We start from the raw sequence: 20,927 nt of genomic DNA on the forward strand, positions 1-20,927 counted from the left end.
TGGATCAATTTAGATATTGAAGAGAATTGGGGAAAGAACAGAGCCCTATGGCCCTCCACATGTGAGGTTTTTAAGGGTGGGCAATTTGTTGGCCCACACAACAGTTTGTGTCCTGTTGAACAGGAAAAATTCAAACCATTTAAGGGCAGTTCCTGGAATCACACTGTTCCCTTGGCACTGAATCAGGAGAATAGGGTCGACCATGTCAAAGGCTGTGGAGATATCTAGTAGGACCCGCATAGAGTTGCTCCCTTGGTAAGTGTTTAGATGAATCCCACTGGTGATATCCAAAAGGATGGATTTAGTTCCATGTCCTTTCCTGAAACCAGATTAGTGAGGATGCAGTTTGGATAAGAATGGGAAGTTAGACTAGACGGCAATGATCAATTTGGGGGTCAGATACAGGTTTCCTCAGGATATGTTTGATTACCGCTTAGTTAAGTGTGTCAGGAAGGAAGCCTTGAGAAAGAAGATACTATTGATTACATTGGGTAACCAACAGACTAGATTTGTAGTAGCTTGCGTATTAACCTAGGGGGAATTTGGTCTAGTGGACTGGTGGATTGGCTAATTCTCTGGAGGATGTTTTCCACGTCTCAGGGCAGTCTAACAGTGTAGTGCTGTCTGGAGAGAGTTTAGGACTTCTTGTAAGTGAAGAGGGTGGGGTGTTTAAGAAAGGCGAGGAGGGGAAGGGTAGATGTAAAAGGAAGAGCGTATCACTAAGGTTTTTTTAACCTATGAATTCAGCAATGTTTTCTGCAGCATGGTCCTGTCTGGTAGTAGAAGTGATTTGAGATATGGGTTTAGAGAGCTTCAGTACTAGTTTGAAAAATGTCCCTGGATGGTTGGACCACTAGATCAAGGAGTAAAAGGGGCACCTAGGGAAGACAAGGCCATAGTGGAGAGAGTAAATTAATTCTTTGCTTCAGTCTTTATTGAAGAAGATATAAGGGAAATACCTATGCCAGAAATGATATTTAAAGGTGACAATTCAGAGGAACTGAAACAAATCTCCGTGAACCTTGAAGATATAAAAAGGCAAATTGACAAGCTAAAAAGTAGCAAATCACCTGGACCAGATAGTATACATCCCAGAATGTTAAGAACTGAAAAATGACATTTGTGACTTAAAATGTTTATGCGATGTAATCCAAGGCATCAGCTTCACTCTGTGGGTCAAAGTCTATTAGAGATTCATTCTTTATGCAACTATAGGCTGCAGGAAATGAGTAATTTGTAAACCAATCTTTTAGAATCATCTGTGGTACCTGAAGATTGAGGGAGTTGCCAACATAACATCAGTTTAAAAAAAAAAAAAAAGGTTCCAGTGGTGATCCAGGAAACTACAGACCAGTGAGCCTAACATCAGTGGCAGAAACTATCAGAAAAAAATTACTGAACATATAGTTGTAGTTTTAATAGGACAAAGTTTCATGGATTTAGCCAAAGGAAGTCTTGCCTTACCAGTCTGCTACACGTTTTTGAAGATTTAAATAAATATGTGGATAATTATCTGATAATTATCTGGATTTCCAGAAAGCGTTTGACAAAATCCCTCATGAGAAACTTCTGAAGAGATTAAAAAGTCATGGGATAATTGGTTATACGTATTACAAGTTCTGCCCATTCGGTTGTCCCGCCGTGATCTCCAGGCCCTAGATAAAGTGCTTCTCTGCTTTCTCTGGGCAGGGGAAAAACCCCAAATTGCATTAGCTTGGTTGAAGAAAAGCTGGGGACAGGGTGGGTTAGGGCTGCCAGATATGGAAAGATACAATCTGGTCAGTCTGCTACTGGTCTTACGGGACTGGCTGTATGAAGGGATCATCTTCACTTCACCAGAGGCAGATATAACATTTTTTTAGACACACTCGATTTGAGATTCACTCTACATGCTCCAAAGGCTCGCCTACCTTCTGATCTGTCATCGCATCTCTTAGAAACCCCTTTGCCTGGGCTTAGGGATCACTTATGAAGCATTTGAAGCTCTCTGCTCATTGTACCCCATTTCTCCCTACCCAAGGTAATTTGGATTTCCAGCCGGGTATCTCCTCAAGTATCTTTCAGTTCTGGAAGGAGAGGGGCATGAAACAGCTTCAACATGTGTTGATGAGTGAGGGTACCATTTTACCATTTCAAGAACTCCAAACACATTTTGGATTAAGAGTGTTGGATTCTTTTTCATACTTAACAAATAAGACATTACATCCATTCTTTAAATGTAATGGATCTGACCAGGCTGGTGATAGAGAAAGTGGATATCTTTATTTTCACTCAGAGCGTCAGAAAATTTCACTTGCTCTACTCCACAAAGAATTGCAGAAGTTAGACCAGGGAGTATGGGTTTGTGGTATTATGCGAACGATGGATACAGGAGAGTGGCTTCACACTGCAGAGTAATAACCTTTTAAAATGTTTCCAAGAGGTGAAAAGTTTAACTACTAATAGTTACTTATGTAAAATACAGTTCAAATTTTTACATAGGGCATTCATGTCCCAGTAAGCGGCATTCAAGGCCCATATCACCACCACTGCCCATTGAGCGAAATGGACATTGGCTCTTTGATCCATTTGTTCTGGAGTTATCCCAAAGTCTCACATTTCTGGACTAAGATTTTAGCTTACATCAACAATTTGCTGGTGGAAACATCCCCCTACTTCCAGAGCTCCTGTTGTTTGAAGTAGGTCTATCTAAATGTGTTAGGAAGGTTGGGGAGAGGTTTTTAGTAAGGAAGCTATTGGCTTAGGGGAAACGTTCCATTTTATTGGCATGGAGAGACACAGCACCTCCTTTCTACTGGCAATGGCGTAATGCTATCCATAATATGATGATTATGGAGTCTCTGGTGGCTCACATCACCATATTCCAAGACTCGCTTCCTGGAAATTTGGGATTTATATATATATAAAGCCTTTCCAGCAGAATCAGAAGCTCAGTCTTAACATACCCTATAGGAGAGCAATCTAACAACCACACCAGACTCTAGAAATAGATTAGGGTGAGAGTAAGGGAGGGGTAAGGGTAATGGAGGGGAGGGAAAAGTTAGGTTCCCTTTACTTTGCTCTTTATTTTTTATGGTAAGAACTGGGTGTACAAGAACACGGTGCCTATTCTCATTATTGAATATTTTGACTGGCTAAAGAATGAAGAGGTGTACAGTGAAGGGGGAGGAATATAAAGGGTAAAAGTATATGTGATTGTATATAGCAAGCGATGAGCTGCACTATTAACCGTTTAAGGATTACCCATATAACCAAGATATGTATTAAATTTGTTTCTCCTTGGTTTTGTCTTCGTATTGACAAATACAGCACTACCTTTTTTGAATAAAGATATTTCAAACTAAAAAGTCATGGAATAGGAGGCAGTGTCCTATTGTGGATCAGGAACATGTTAAAAGATAGAAAACAGGGAGTAGGGCTAAATGATCAATATTTAGAGCATAAGAAATTGCCATGCTGGGTCAGACCAAGGGTCCATCAAGCCCAGCATCCTGTTTCCAACAGAGGCCAAACCAGGCCACAAGAACCTGGCAATTACCCAAACACTAAGAAGATCCCATGCTACTGATGCAATTAATAGCAGTGGCTATTCCCTAAGTAAACTTGACTAATAACTGTTAATGGACTTCTCCTCCAAGAACTTATCCAAACCTTTTTTGAACCCAGCTACACTAACTGCACTAACCAAATCCTCTGGCAACAAATTCTAGAGCTTTATTGTGCATTGAGTGAAAAAGAATTTTCTCCGATTAGTCTTAAATGTGCTACTTGCTAACTTCATGGAATATGCCCCCCTAGTCCTTCTATTATTCGAAAGTGTAAATAACTGATTCACATCTACTCGTTCAAGACCTCTCATGATCTTAAAGACCTCTATCACATCCCCTTTCAGCCGTCTCTTCTCCAAGCTGAACAGCCCTAACCTCTTCAGCCTTTCCTCATAGGGGAGCTGTTCCATCCCCTTTATCATTTTGGTCACCCTTCTCTGTACCTTCTCCATCGCAGCTATATCTTTTTTGAGATGTGGTGACCAGAATTGTACACAGTATTCCAGGTGCGGTCTCACCATGGAGCGATAGAGGCATTATGACATTTTCCGTTTTATTAACCATTCCCTTCCAAATAATTCCTAACATTCTGTTTGCTTTTTTGACTGCTGCAGCACACTGAGCCAACGATTTTAAAGTATTATCCACTATGATGCCTAGATCTTTTTCCTGGGTGGTAGTTCCTAATATGGAACCTAACATCGTGTAACTACAACAAGGGTTATTTTTTCCCTATATGCAACACCTTGCACTTGTCCACATTAAATTTCATCTGCCATTTGGATGCGCAATCTTCCAGTCTTGCAAGGTCCTCCTGGAGAAAGGTGAATAGTGGAGTACCCCAGGATTCTGTTCTGGGACCACTGCTTTTTAACAAATTTATAAATGATCTGGTAATGGGAAAAACAAGTGAGGTGGTCAGATTTGCAGATGACACAAAATTATTCAAATTTGTTATCACAAGAGTATTGTGAGAAATTGCAAGAGGACCTTGCAAGACTGGGAAACCGGGCACACAAATGGCAGATAACATTTAAAGTAGACAAGTGCAAAGTGATGCACTTGGAGAAGAGCAAACTAAATCTATAGCTACACAATGCAAGGTTCCAGATTAGGAGTCACCACTCAGGAAAAGGATCTAGGTGTCATCATAGATAGTATGTTGAAATCTGCTCAGTGTGCAGCAGCAGCCAAGAAAGCAAATAGAATGCTAGGAATTATTAGGTAAGGACTGGAGAATAAAACAGAATGTGTCATTGCCTCTGTATTGCTGTATGGTGCGACCACATCTTGAGTATTCTGTGCAATTTTGGTCACCGTATCTCAAAAAAGATATAGTAGAATTAGAAAACGTACAGAAAACACCTCTACTGCAGCCGCCACCTCACCATGCTTCCAAAGTCAAGCTTCAGATCGGGCAGAGATAAACTAACCCCTGCCAATCCCTAACCCTGGGCAGCAGGAGTCGCATTTATCCCGACGTCATCTCCTGCTGCCGGGGGGCCAGTCCTTGCGCACTATCCCCACCCCATCAACAAAATCCAGCCCCCCCCCCCCCCCAATTGCCACACTATCCACACCTATACGATATCCCCTCCCTGTGCATTATCCCCACTCCACTCCTCCCACGGCATCCGCACTATCCACACTGCCTGTGCATTATCCCTGCCCCCAATTTACCAGCCGCGCCCTCCCCGGCTCTCCATGTAGCATCTTATTGCCCCCCACCTCGTTACTGGGCCAGGCATAATATACCCGAACACTTGCCCCTTTCCCCCAGGAAAGGGATAGCAGAAGACAAACACCCGCCTGGCACACTATCTCCCACACGGCCAGAGATTGCTCCCCGGATGCAAGGGACACAGGGCCAAACTGGTCACAGCCCCATCTGGTGGTCCCGAGATTAGGGCTCGTCAAAGGGCAGGAGTGGTCAGATGGGACGGTGACCTGACAGGAGCTCAACCAAACCTCTGCCTCACAGCTCCGACCTTAGCTTGGGGTCCTGCGTGGGTCCCACCCCTCCTGGGTTACCAATCGCACCACTTCAGGCTCCTACCTGTCGGCCAAAGGGGCAGGGTGAGAGAGAAAAAGAGGCTTCTGCTGCCCGGTGGTGTGATCGGTAACACAGGAGGAATGGGACTCCTGCAGGACCCCAAGGTAAGCTCAGAGCTGCGAGGCCTCTGGCAGCAGGAGATGACGACGGGGGAAATACGACTCCTGTTGCCCGGGATTAGGGACCTGTGTTGCGAGGCAATCTCTCTTTTCCTGCAGGTTGCCGAGTTGCAGGAAACACCGCGCTCCTTTTTTCTGAAGTCTGTTCCAACAAGTCCTCGAGAGATTTCTGGGCAGGAGGCAATGCAGACGTCCTGCAGGGGTGGGTGGGGGTGTGTGTAGATTTTTTTTATTTATCCTTGTTAGTTTTAATTATTAGATGTGATGTATCTGTTTTGAAATATATTTTATTAGTGTTTGGTAATATTTTAAACATTTTTATACGTGCTTTTAATTGGCTGACTTTATCAGCAGATTTGACATTCTTTTTAATGGTATGTTTAATGTTCTATACAGGGTGGCCCATGGAAAAGTAGCCCGCCTCCCGGCACTGGTATTGGAGGTGGGCTACTTTTCCTTGGGCCACCCTGTATTTCTTGATTGTGTTTGCATTACAGAGTTTGGCTTCTTGTGATTTCCAGTTCAGTTTTTGTCTGCACGTTTCAATTTATATTTTATGATCTCTTTATTCTGTATTTGGTGAGTTCTGCTTGTGTGACTGAGGCTTCGGGTATTCTGCTAGCATGTGGTTTCTGTGTAAGGACTTACAACAACGTGACTGTTTTTGTAATAGGTGTATTGGTGTTTAGGGCCTGATGTAATATTTGCAGTATGGCTTTTTTTATAGGTTGAGTGCTGGCAATTATGATAAGGAAGGTCTACTAAATTGGAATTGTAGTTCAGTTTATTCCTGACTTTCTGTGGGCCAAGTCCACACCCAGTGCACTTTACCATAGGCCTAACACCTTATGGGATCCAGTAAACCACCTTGATTACTATGAGAGAGGTAGTTTAAGTCTATTAAACTATTATTATTGAAAGTGGTGTTTTTTGGGGTTTTTTGCAGTGTATGCCTATATAATATATATGTAAGTGATATTTTTACATCAGAAGATTGTACTTTGAATGTCTATTTTCCATATGCAATCTGCCTTTTTAGGTTGGGAAGTTAATTTTAAAATGGAGAAGAATGCTCAAGTTTTAATTGTGGGAAGGGGGAATGAAAGGCTGTAAGGTTTGTCTAGGGCATCTAATGCCCTTGTATCAGCCCTAAGAGAGAGAGTTTCACACACAGACTTCCACCATTCACCAACCTCACACTCCCAGGGGGTAGGTCCTGGTGGGAGGCAGGCAATCAGGAATGGAGGCGTTCTAGTTCTAGACCCAGGAGGTGGGGCAGCCCCGCCCCCATTAAACATTTCTCCTGCGCCCCCTAGTTCAGACGCCAAAGACTGAGAACAAAAAAACAGACCCAAAAACTGAGTGCTTAGAGCAGCGGGCTGCAAACAAGGGAAGCCAGGGTTCAAATCCTGTTGCCATTCCTTGTGACCTTGGGCAAATTGCTTCTCCCTCCATTGCCATTCCCCATTGGGGGGGGGGGTGCATTTCATCCTTTGCTCAGGTAGCAGATTGCCTTGAGCTGTCCCTATGAGACAGTAAAACTTTGCTGTTGAAAGGGCCTATATCTGATAATGGATGAGCGAGAGTCAGTCCTTGAGTCCTTCTGTGTTTGTTTCAAAGTGTTTGATCACCCTAATTTTGTATATTTTCCCTTCTTGTGTACTCCTACAGTTCACTTAAAGGATCCTGATTGTGACTTCATGAAGGGAATTATCTTTTATAATTGATTTTATTTATTTATATTTTGTTTTTCAGCTCTTCAAAGTGGATTACATTCAGGTACTGTAGGTATTTTCCCCATCCCCAGAGGGTTTACAATCTAAGGGCCTGATTCACTAAGGCGTTTCTCTCATTCTGGGGCCGATGCAACACACGGTTGGGCTCACGTTTTGGATGCGCTAGACCAGCACCCGATGCAATAAGGAGAATAGCATGTCCAAAATGCACGGCCAAACAAATGCATAGCCAATGGCGTCCATCGCATGTGAATTCCATGTAGATGAGGCTATTAACTCCCCCCATGCATGAAATTGCTAGGCACCCAATGCACATTTTTTAACTCCAACCTTAGAGCTGGTGTAAAGTCAACTTGCGAGTCAAGGGTTCATGAGAAATATATATTAAAAAAAACAAAAACTGTCCTCCTTGTGTCCTCCTACTTAGTATCATTGTGACACTTACATTTTCTTCAACATCGCAAGCAGTAAATTTGTTGGTTTGATTTAAAAAAATATATATTAATAATTCTTATGGCCGCACAATTTAGATGCCCATAGCAAGGGGCACTTAGCTATGGGCGTCTTCAGCAACCTCAGCAAAATAACAAAGAAATCAATCTGAAGAAGTGGGATAAAACGGATGCTTGGAGTGAGTGCTCATTGCAATTGGGGGGCGCCCCATGCATTTGCGCACTATGTACGCACGATTCTCCCCTACTGCATCCTATTTTACGCAGCCCCTCGTTTAAATACTGCATCGGGTGCCCAGGGAGTGTGGCTGTGTGCGCGTTAGGAAAACGGGTGCTCAGTACGAGGGCCTGTTTTCAGCACGCGTCTTATTGCATTGGCCTCTCTGTGTCTATGGGAAAATGCCTTGATGAATCGGGCCCTAAGTTTGTACCTGAGGCAATGGAGGGTAAAGTGATTTGCCCAAAGTCACAAGGAGTAGCAGTGGGATTTGAACCCTGGTTTCCCTATTTCCCTTGAAGTGTTCACCTACGGAGCTCGCGTTCTGTTTTTCCCTGTAGTGTTTCGCATTCTGTCTATGAAGAGTGATTCTTGTTCTTTTTTTGGCTTGTTTCTCAAAGGTAGCATCCATCTTCACATTTTTGTTACACTGGATTATGTACACAGTATTCCCAGAGAAGCATGAATATGCAACTTTTATTTTGACTCTCCTTCCCATGTGGGTAGCTGTAGGATCCTCCCGTGGGCTGGCACAGCATGCGTCATGGTATCTTGCAGAGTTTTGTGCCATTTTCTTTGGTGTGAGATTCAGTTTGGAGCTTACTCCTTATAAGTTTTACTTTAGATTAGATGGCTGTGGAAGGTTAGAACTGGGGAAGCAGGTAATATTTCTTTCAATAATTCATATTCCAGTAGTAGTGTTTGTAGATCTTTTAAGATTTTTCTTAGGTTTTCTAATTTGTATTGTATGTTACTACAAGTGTAGTAACCACTCTGGGGTATTATTGTCCTTGGATTATAGTATATATTCCCTGGGTATTTTGAGGGAGAATGCAGCTTTCTTGGAGATGATCTTGGGGTGGTAGCTCTTTTTGCTTTAAGGATTAATGGTATATGCAAATAGCCAAAGACTTAGATGATTCTGTACTGTTTAACCCCAATCTAACTGCTCAGTTTCTTCACTGACTTTGTTGAAGCGAAGATAACACTTGAAAGCTGGTCACAGATGTATTAAGCTAGGTACAACTTGTTTTTGTCTCTTAGTCCATTTAGATATATGGAATTAACATGGTAATCACAATATTTCACGTGCAGATTTATGACTTTAACACATTTTTATAGTAGTAAGTTATCCAACACATAGGATGGGTTTTCTTTGATTTATAGTGAACATTTTTTACATTTTTAGTACTTTGATACTAATTTTGTTTTTTTATCTTGTTACAGGCGAATTTGTAAAGCCCTGTGCTCACATCATCCCAGAGTCCCCTGTACTGGCGATAGGATCCCAATTTACAGCATTTTGCATTCTCAACGAGACCTGCATTGATAGTCTTAAGCAAGATGCCAGTAATATTTTCTGGAAAACCAAAACTACTAAGGTCCCTGAAGAACAATATACTGTAATTAACCGAACCGTTTCCAGTGTGACTTTGAATGTCTCATCCTCGTTTGAGAGTCCTCTTACCTGCAGCGTTCTGGCAATTGGTCAGCTAGAACAAACTCTTCATGGAATTTTTATCACTCTGGGATGTAAGTGTTTCTCTTATATTTGCATTGTTTATATTGCATTGCTTCAGAAATAATTTTGAAATTGCTTAATGGCTGAGTGAGGATTGGTCAATCGTCTACTAATAACATACAGCTACCATAAGTGTGTCCCACAGAATTATTTTCATGAGTTGCACAATAGAGCTTGTTTAGATCTGCACCTCAGGAAAAGAAATCCTATAAGAGAAGAAAATATTTTTAAAAGGCACAAATCTACTATATAATTGCTATAAACTAGTCCATTTCATATACGGTATTTGGCTTATACTGTATATTACTACATATTGTATCCCTATCTTGCATATACACATACAGGAAACACTGCACTTGTTTGTCTCTCTATTCTTATTCTCAGTGATATATCAGTATGTTCTCATGTGGTAGGTCGGGTTAGAGTCTTAATTCATAATTTTTATCTGAGGATGCATAGATTGCTGCGTTTCTATATTTTTTTTTTTAAATATAAGCTAAGGAGAGGAGCACAAAACTAATTTGGGAAGTATTTCCTTTTATTTAGGCATTTTATATACCATTGTTCCAAAAGAAGATCACAATGGTTTACATCATCCGCATGCATATTCATGGTCAATGATCACATACTGTGTGTCAACATTCACCTTCTAGTTCACCGCAGCATATACATATTCTAGTTCATAATCATAGATATTCTGGGATATTACACTAGCTACTATATAATCTAGTTCATATAGAACATAACACTATGTTTAGTCTTCTAGGTGTTTGGTTGTTTGTTTGTTTGACACTTTTATATACTGACATTAGTGTGCAACATCCGAACTGACAGGTGGAAAATACATAAAACGGGAACACGGGGGGGGGGGGGCAAGGAAGAAGCCAGAGACAGAGCAGAAGGTATAACGCAAAAACAATTGTTGTGCTGTAAAAATAATGAGAACTAGTAACAAATTATATACAGGAGCTGGTACCAAAATGATATACAGGATCAGATCAAGGGGGTTGCAAAGGTGGGATGGAGGTCAGTGACTAGTCTGGGTAGGCCTGCTTAAAGAGCCATGTCTTTAGTTTCTTTTTAAATTTGGTGGTACATGGTTCAAGTCGAAGCAAGGTGGGAAGTGAGTTCCAGTGCTTGGGGCCAGCAATGTAGAAACAGAAAATGATGCCAAATAAAGGTCATCAAGACCCCTCTATGTTCATATCCCTGATTTGATACCATAGAGCCTACTCACATCTTCCCATCTTGGGATCCTCAGTGTTCATTCATTCTTGAATTCTGTTAGTTTGGCCTCCAGTGTTCCATTTGTCCACCTTTCCTTTTCTGTAACACAAAATTCTGTTGTCTATATCAGTGGTTCTCATCAGGTGTGTTGGGACACACTAGTGTGTCAAGAGGTCACGAAAGGTGTGTCACAGACCCAGCAGAAGGCTGATCTTTCTTCATCAGTCTGGACAGGAGTTGGCTGATTTCTCCTTTACTGGGGATGAGAGGAGGCTGCTCTTGCTTCCTTCTTCTCTTCCTGTCCCAGTGGGAGGTTATTCCCTTCTCTTTCACCCAGATCAGAGCGAGATATCACCAACTCCTCTTCATATGGGCCTGGCAGGACAACAACTTCCTCTGCCTGGCCTGACAGTGAGGCTGCTGATGTTCTCTTCACCTCATGGGGCCTGTACATGACAAGCAGGAGCATGAGGGAGAGAGCTGCATGCTCTATAGATCCGCTGCTGCTGCCTTGTCTTCTTCCTCTTCTTCCTCTCCTCAATGCTTCTTGCTCTCTGCTGAAGTGGGCGAGACTCTGGTTTATACTGAAGGTTTATGCTGGCTGGGAGCCAGTAGGAGAAGGAAATGTGCTGGGCAGGAAAGCCTTGGGAGATAGGAAGTCAGGAGTCTGCTGGGTAGGAAGGGGTGGGGGAAAAGGAGGTTGAGATTGCTGGCTAGAGAGAGGTGGAGAAAGGAGGGGCTGCTGGGCAGGGAGGAGAGATGGAGGTGTGGGGCCTGTTGGGTTGGGGGAGAAGGGAGGTCAGGGGATGCTGAGCAGGAAGGGGTGGGAAAGAGGTGGTTAGATGTATGCTGGGTAAGGAAGGGCAGGGAGAGTTGAGCATGGGAGAGAGGAGGCAAAGGGAAGAGGATGCACACATGTGGGGTGTTGGAAATGTTGGACAAGGATATGCTCATGTGAAGGGACGATTGAGTGAGGGGTGATGGGGGCATGGAGGGGAGTGATGGGGTATAAGAGCCATATGTCCGTTTTGAGAATAGGCATTTCTTCTATCTTTGAACTTTGCTTAGTGTAGGAGGAAATATATGTTTCTAGTTCTTCAGTTTTGCACTGCATGCAGGTGGTCATCTTGGGGTTTCCATTCTAGTTTTTGTTTCTGCATTTGTAATTTGTGGTATTTTATTCTATATTAGATGAAGGTAGGTCTGTTTGTATTCTGTATGTTTGTGGTATTTTCTCTATGATATTTTCTCTATGGTATTGCACTGGTGATGAACTGCTGCCTTTTTATTTCTTAGAGTTAGTGCTGCTTCAATATGGTGGGTTTGATAAACATTTACAGAGTGGGGTTTAGTTTTTTCCAGGTTTTCTATTTTACAATGCACCTGGTGGCACAGGGAGTTTGTGATGCTGTTATTGAGAACACCAGACCCAGAATATCTTTTTTTGTATGGTGAGTTGTACAGGGAAATGTATTTTCTCACAGGACAAGCAGGATGGTAGTCCTCACATATGGGTGACATCACAGGATGGAGCCCTGTACAGAAATGTTTTCTGTCAAAGTTTCTACAAAGCTTTGACTGACACTGGCACACTGAGTGCACTGAGCATGCTCAGCCTGCAATTATCCCTGTGAACCACAGGTGTCTCCCTCAGTCTTCTTTTTTCTGCTCTGCAATAAGTATAGCGGTTAGGAGCTCTGTGAGAAATTCTAACACTTTTTCTTTACGGAAACACTTAAACTTTTACTTCACAAACACTTTTCCCTGCACGGGTCTCCCTTCGCGTACGTTTATTCGACGCTCGGTGAGTACTATGCCCTGTTTTTTCAGTCTGTTCCTATCACCTCCCTGGCCTGCCAACCGACTGTGGCCTTCCCTCTCCCTATGTTTGTTAGCCACACATAGCCTGCGAGTGTCCCTCTGTGACACTCTGCCTGGTTATTAGCGCTAGTGGGACAGGGACTTCCACGGTTTTCGTTGCCACCAGGGCCCCTGTTGAGTTCAGGTCCTTTGATTTTCTCGGTACCCTCGCGCAGTCTATGCCCCCATAGTTACTGTCGGTACCCCTTTTTAGACCGTCCTGGATTCTTCGATGCCATCAGTACCCCTCCCCCCGCGGTACATTGATGCCATCGGTCCCTGCATCCGTTCTATCAGTGCCATCCATGTTTTTCATCCATGGCACTGATTTTTCCTTGGGTTTCATCGGTGCCAGCATCACCTAGATGGATGCCATCGACCCACACTTTTGTGTCGTCCGTGCCATCCATGCCCGGGTTGATGCCATCACCCAGGGCACTTCCATCGATGCCATTTTCCATGGCATCGATGCCAGGGTTGTCATTTGTGCCCGAGTCTATTCAATCGATGCCGTCGGCGCCCGCCTCCATACATCAATGCCCTCGACGTTTCCATCGGTGTCTTCGTTCCTATTGATGCGGTCATCGACTCTGTCAATGCCGGTATCATTTTTCCGATGCCAACTATGTGGCATCGAATAATCAAAAAAACATCGTTTCCATAGATACCTACGCTGATGCTGTCAGTGCTTCCGTCACTGTCATCAGTGCTCTGCCCGGGTCAAAGTCGTTTTTTCATATATATTTTTGACGATACCCTCGAGGCCGCTTTGGCCGCCATCGACACCATCAATACCGACATAGCACCTTCACGTAATGCCCTCACCTAAACACAGTGCTCCATGCTTTGGGTTCTTATTAAAGCCCCGTATTAGCCTACGACACTACATAGTGCCGGGAGCAGTGCAGGCATGCTGACAGTCAGTCATCAGTCACCATCCGACAGCAAGGGCATCCATCTCGGCGCTGGGGAAAGACCGGGCCGAGCACCATGGCATGCATTGTCACACACACGGTGACCGTCCGCCACCGATGCCATCCAGCACATTGGTGCTATCCTTCTCGGTGCTGGAGAACGCCTGGGCCGAGCAACATCACCACTGCCATCGCCACTGTTCCACACAGTTCTGGCAGTCCTTGGTGCTCCAGAAACACCGGAACAAGTTCCGAAGAATTCTGCACTGGCATCACAAGACATCAAGCCGCTGCGACGAGGGCCCGGTTCACGAGCTGTTAATTGGCTCCCCTGTTCCTGAGGCGTGCCCCACCAACATTGGTGTGGGATTGTGGCCCTCCACAAAATTACTGTGGTAGCGCCACCATACCAGGCATCAGAGTTCAGACGGGCATCTACATCCGACAGGCTACCCCTCGATGACTCCTGAAATCCACGGAGCCAGCAATCTTCACAGGCTCGTCCTTCGGCAATCCACGTCGGATGGTAAGAACCCACTTCTGCGGCATTCCCATTGAGATGTGTTCTCTAATTCGGGCCACATGGTTCGAAAAGTTCTAGGTCACGTACCTTTCAGGAACTGTATTAGTGTCACATATCGCTATGCCAGCTATGTCGGCCACAATACCAAGAGAACCTCGCTATCATTTCTTTGGGATTGCATCAGGACATCCTCCCATTTTCAGCAATGGGGCTCTGTACTGATTAATAGTCTGGCTTCTGGTTCCTAATTCAGAACCAAAGTTCCAGATGCATTTGCTGATCTGCTAAACACGAGATCCAGCAAATACTACTTCAAGTGCAAGTCCACCTCGAAGCCTGATGACAGGTCTCGATGTCTCCTTGTACAGCATACAGAAATGCGGGTAAGACTTTACCGCTCACGCTCCCATGGGAGGTTACATGATATCCAGATTACATCAGCCCCTCCAGTTGGACATCTCCTGGTCTCCCAACTGGCTGGATATCAGAGCAGCCACCCCACTTTGTACCAAGGTTCCCGGTACACTCCCCCAGATGCTACAAAGCGCAGGGGAGGAAGGGGGATTGGGGAGTTTTAATTACACTATTCTTTCTTTCAACAGAAAGTAGTTACACTCTGCCCATCCTGGACCTCAGAAATACCAACTTTCTTCAGAAGGTACAGGTAAAATGGTATATCTCGTCACCATGCTTCCATATCGCAGTAAGCACATTACCTCTAATCTTTCTATGTGCTTCATGGTGAGTCAACAATATTACAATCCCAAGCTCTGCCGCTTGCACCAGCTTCGGCATCTGGAGTATTTCATTGAATCACTATCGGTGACTGCTGTTTCTCTACGGAGTGCAACATCATTCACGCTTTCCTTGCATAGACAGCTGCACAACCACAGTCAGTCCATGCAAGGAGTCTTAACTTCTTCATGACTCACTATAAATTTATTATAAATTTACTATCTGGGATTACTTTCACTGCCATAAATCCCTTATACCATAGTCACAATGACCTTCCTGTCCAGCAACCGCGCAGACATTCTAATAAATTTCTACATTTCCCTGCGCGCATATTCCATAACCTCAGACCCTCAATTTTTCATTGTCTGGCTAAGGGTTTTTTCACTATGCACTTTCCTCATAGATCCAAAACTGCTATGGGTTACATTCCGTGAAATTCCATTATCAGTGGGTCTAAGCTGTTCAACTGCTTTCGTCCCTCATCTATATTGCAGATCTAGAACCAAAATCCTAGTCTGATCCTGCTTATGCTCGCATTTACTCAGGGTTGTAAGTTTGACCTAAAATCTTCTTCTCAACCAAACATGTGTCTTTTCTGCTCCAGGCACAGTTTCACATAAACTTCCTGGAGCTTGTAGCCATGAGTTTATACCCTTATGCCTTCCAATACTGCCTCTGCAACAAATCTTTGTGCATACAGACAGACAGCATAGGGACAATGTGCTTTCCAACTCACAAGCACGCACAACATCTTAGCTGCTCTGCAAGGAAGCTGCGCAGCTCTACTCTTGGCCCTTGCTCACTCCATGCATCCTCGGGCCACTTATCTAAGAGACTTACTGAACGCCCTAACAGACCTTCTCCATATAGGTTCCATCCTCTCGAATGGTCTCGGACTACATATGTGGCGAGAAAAATCTTCTGGTGCTGAGGTCAACCGATCTTGCCCTCTGCGTCCGAATTGAACCATACGGTGCACAGATTCTACTCCCTATACATGTTTCCAATATGATCCCATAGACTCCTTCCTTCCATCAAGGGCCTCTTAAATGTGTCTCTTCCGCTGCCTCTCATAGCCAGCACTCTTCTAATGCTGAACCGGGACGGGGTTCACTGTTCCTCAGACCCACGTCCTGACCGAGACCAGTATGCTTCCCATACTTCTCAATCTATCACACCAGTAACCAATTTGCCTTCTCACCAGTCAGTCACAAATCGTAGACTCACTGATGTTCTCAAGTACTGGTAGCGTCACAAAACCTTCCATACATATATCCTACCATTCAAAATGGCATGATTTACCACATGACGCATACAAAAGGGTATTACCCTTTTCTTTTTTCTACACCACTCTTTTCTCTTGCTCCCTCGGATTCTGCTCCCCAGACATCCTCCACATAGGTACACCTCTGTTCCAATTGGTGTATCGTTTGGGAGTGGGGATACCCGATTAACGGTAAACCCCTTCTGAGTCGGCTTACCATGGATTATCCACTGATCAAGCCGCCACTATTTTCACTAGTCACGGAATGGAACCTATATTTCGAGCTTATAAGTCTCATACGTTCTCTGTTTGAGCCTTTCCATTCCTCTCATTTCACAGTATGACATGGGAAATTCTTTCCCTCATAAATGTCATTTTGGCCAACAGGGTAAGTGAGTTACACACCTTGTTATGTACTCATTAGACCCTGCGTTCCTCCATGACCGAGTGGTTTTACGTATTCAACTTCATATCCTTAAGGAAGATGTTGCATCTCACCTTACTCAGAATATACTTTGCCCATTTTTCCCAACACCTCTCTCTCACCAAAGCGAGAGGGATTTTCCACTCCTTGGACAGTAATAGTGTACTTGCATTCTATCTAGATCGCACTACACTCCATAGGAATTCCACCTAACTCTTTCCTTCTGTGGCAAGAGTCAACCTGCGAGTTCCACTGGGCAAACAGACCTATTCCTCCTAATTGACGATCTGTATCTCTTTTCCTATCAACAAGCAGGCATTTCACTACAACACTGTGTGTAACCACACTCTGTTGCGTCCGTCCCAGCCTCAATAGCTTCCCCTCGGCCGCTGCTGCTTGTACATATTTATCAGGCTGCAACCTGGAGCTCTCTCCATACCTTCGCAGCCCATTATTGCATAAATACGACTAGCCGGCATGCTCCATGTTTGGCCAGTCCGTCTACTCTTATTCTTTTAGGTTTAACTACCAAACATCCTTTCAGGATGCCCTCCGTTCCAAATTCCACCCCTGTCATTGCACCTTTTGCGTGTCTTGGGTGCATTTGGTGCACTCTCGGGCATTCTCAGCTCGGTACTCACCCATAAGTGAGGACTACCATCCTGCTTGTCCTGTGAGAAAGCAAGTGTTGCTTACCTGTAACAGGTGTTCTCACAGAACAGCAGGATGGTAGTCCTCACGAAACCCACCTGCCACCCCGCGGAGTTGGGTATGTATACGTTTTTACTTTTATTTTAGTTTCTCTTGCGCTTTTAGCTATAAGACGAGACCGAGGGAGACACCTGTGGTTCACAGGGATAATTGCAGGCTGAGCATGCTCAGTGCACTCAATGGGCTAGTGTCAGACAAAGCTTTGTAGAAATTTTGACAGAAAAGTTTTCCGTACAGGGCTCCATCCTGTGATGTCACCCATATGTGAGGACTAACATCCTGTTGTCCTATGAGAACACCTGTTACAGGTAAGCAACACTTGCTAATTCTGATCTGCGCTTATTGTTAGGAAGTGGGAGATTCCTTTGGATGCAGAGTATATGTTTTATCTAGTCCCATGGCAGTCATGTGTTCAGTGTGTCACGCAAGTGAGTATCATCTCTCAGGTGTGTCCTAAAAGAAAAAAGGTTGAGAACCATTGGTCTACATCATGTAGAGTAGAATGCCACCAGCTGGCTCAACAGACCAGTACTGGCTTTTATGAAGAGCTCCATGTCTCCTCCTTTCCAGGAATCCAGCTTGCTGGTCTTTCTTCCTCCTTTTTTAAGCATTGGTCTGCTAGTGTATAGATGTGGAATGTGTGCTACAGGCTTATCTTTTTGCACATGGAAAGCCAGTTTCCTCACAGTGCATCTGAGGCCCTATCAGAGTGCCGGCAGTGCAGATTTGTCACAAGATCAGTAACAGAGGATCAAAAGGGACTGTGGGACAGAAGACTGGGACCCGAATTGAATTGCTAATAGCTGTTCCCCAGGGAGCTCTATGACAGCAGGATCTGGAAAGGGAAGTCAAAAGACCATGAACTGAGACTCCAGAGCCAGAGTAAAAGGCAAAGGTAGTTTGGTGCATTTCAAGTTGCTCTTCTAAGGGAGCAGGGTGACTAGGTTTATTGGCACATATATAATTCTTCCTGATCAGCAACATTACTACAGATAGGACAGAATAAACAAATAGCTTAGTCTTAGAACCAGACATAAAAACACAGTGCACCACAGATCCCCAGACTTGACAGGACTTCTCTAAAACAAGGCATACCATTTATCACAAACACTTTACCACTCTAATGAAAAGAAAATGCCAAACTATCCAGCCTCCTACATGCCACTGTGGACCATGTAACAGACATACTGAATTCTTCCACCAACACTTTAAATCTAACACTGCAAAAGAATATGCTCATGCATAAGGTCTCTTCTGCTCCACCAAATCCACGTAGAAGATACAGAGGTCAGAGGGGGCGAGAATAATTGAATTGAGTAAAAGTCTCTCACTAAGTCTGGTTAAGTCCCTTCACATGGTAACCTCATGTTATAGTATCTAGACCAAATCTCAGCAAGGCCACTTCTACCACTATTCACAGTCCTTCAGACTCTAAAATCATCTCATCGTGGGTTACATGAGATTCTATCTACCTGACAGACTAATAAGAGATTTTTCTGTTGTGGGTCCCATGCTTTGGAACTTACAATCTTAAGCCGTGCATCCTTTAGGTTGTACCTAGACTTTCAGAAAGCAGCTGAAGGCATTTTGCTTATATGGGCATTCAAGCTTGAGACCTTTTTTTTACCCAGGGGCTGCCTATTTACTTTGTGGGTAATAGGCATTTTGTTTGTGAAACTATATTTGTTTTATGGTATGTTTTAACTGTGTATTTTTTATGTACATCACTTTGAATGGCAGATAAACCAAGAAGAAATCTTTTAAAATACTGCAATATGAAAGAAAACATAGAAAAATTCATACTGGCCAAACATTGTGCCAGGATAAAGATACCCACTTTTAGCTTCAGCACTAAGGCTAATGATGGTGATGTTGGCGGCAATAGTGCAGACCCTTCAGGTGAGGAGGACTACCCTGGAACAGCTAGAGTCCATGGTGACCCTGTTCATGGATATTCTGTAGCAGGAGACAGGCCGTAGCAACTAATGAAAAGAAAAGTAACTTACTGCTGTTTTCATAGTACAAACCATATAATTTCAATCAAGAGGGTTCATAAAGAGAGCATACCATAAACTGGAAGAAAGATAATATCTAAGGAAAAGCTTCAAATATCAACTGACCAAAATTTAAGATCTTTAATAGTCAAACTTTAAAAGAAGTTTAAGTGATAACATTAAAAAAAAAAAAAACCACACACACAAAAACAATGGCTGACATGACAAAGAGAAATAGAGACCAAAAGAAGAGATTTGGTAGGAAGAGTCCAGGAACACCAGAGGAAAGCACTGAAACAACCAGAGCAAGTGGAGGAGGTAACTGATGACATACCAGTGAAAGAAAATGGTGCAACTCATAAGGATAAAAACAACATTACCGGCCAGGAAAGAGTGAGGTAGAAAGACAGGAGATGGCGTAGTTAATGGGTGAGCTCCTGGCCTATATGGAAATGGACACGAGCAGGAAAGACTACCTAAGATAAATCTGACACCCAAAGTAAAAAAAAAAAAAAAAAAACTAAACAAAAATGAGATCAGCAAGGCTATAATCTGCAGAAAGGGACCTTCTATTAATATTGCAAACATAGATTGGATACAGTATTGTGCAGTGAAACTCATCATTGAGAGAGTCCTGCTGAAAAAGGCAGAAGGAAAAGAGAGAAAGAACTTCAACTTAGGAAAAACATATGCAGAGTTGATACTTGTAGATGAGTATCTCAAAGGACAGAGGATGCCAAAAATAAAGAGAATTCAAAATCATGCTGTGTGAACAGTAGAAGATCTTAAATTCATAAACATCAATGCATTAAAAACAGTAGAAGCATGAAAGCTGTGAAATATGAAGAAAACAGAAAAAAAGAAACATTAAAATAAAACAATCGGACGGAACCCAAAACAGTTCTATCAGGAATTGGGAAAGAACATTACTAACTAAAAGCACCTCTCCTTCCAAAGGGAGATCCAAGTAAAATCCTCAAATTGCCAACCAATAATGTGCCTGTCTCCAACCTACTAACTGTTCACTGCAATAGATCCAGATAGACTGTACAGTCACATATATATTAACATTATGGCAACAGAGCAGAATGGCAATAATAGAGCACATAGAACCAAAGATCAGTTGATGCCAAATAAAGTCGTCATGGCCTGCTGTAAGAAAAATTGAAAGCTCAGTATAGCATGAATTGACTATTAAAAAAAAAACAAAAAACAAACCCAAACAAAAAAACTCAAAGCTTTTGATAGCATCCCACTCTCTTGGATAATAAATTGCTTTGAAATGTAAGAGTGAACCCTGAATTGGTGGAGTATAGCAGGTTTATCATACCCTCATTGAATTATGAAGATGAACATTGTCATTCCTAACATTGATTCAGCGAAGAATATTTCAGAGAGATTCCCTCGTCACCATTCTTGTTTTGTCTCGTGCTGAATCCACTGAATACTCTTATTGACTCCTTGGCTATGGATTTAGACTTAATTCTAGAAACGCCAATGATCCACAGATACATTGTACCTGCTATTTGTAGATGTTTTAAAGATGTATAGCTTCTGTGATCAACATTTAGCAGAACAACTCTTTAAGTATTGAAAAGCTTCTCAGATGACATCAGGATGTTGTTCAG

At 43.2% G+C, this 20,927-nt stretch overlaps 1 protein-coding gene across 9 annotated transcripts in view; it reads left to right on the plus strand.

Moving 5' to 3' along the window:
• IL6ST (interleukin 6 signal transducer) overlaps positions 1-20,927 on the plus strand; it is a 247,773-nt gene that overhangs the window by 78,302 nt on the left and 148,544 nt on the right. For 6 of the 9 annotated variants that reach the window (XM_029576964.1, XM_029576954.1, XM_029576943.1 and 3 more), the window contains 2 exons: positions 7,476-7,499; positions 9,353-9,658. In XM_029576964.1, coding sequence (XP_029432824.1) covers positions 7,476-7,499; positions 9,353-9,658 — 330 coding nt within the window. The remainder of the gene's footprint in view (positions 1-7,475; positions 7,500-9,352; positions 9,659-20,927) is intronic. The other 3 variants (XM_029576992.1, XM_029576985.1, XM_029577002.1) reach the window with 1 other exon arrangement.

The sequence above is a fragment of the Rhinatrema bivittatum genome, chromosome 1 (assembly GCF_901001135.1).
Source record: "Rhinatrema bivittatum chromosome 1, aRhiBiv1.1, whole genome shotgun sequence".
In the NCBI taxonomy this organism is placed as follows: domain Eukaryota; kingdom Metazoa; phylum Chordata; class Amphibia; order Gymnophiona; family Rhinatrematidae; genus Rhinatrema; species Rhinatrema bivittatum.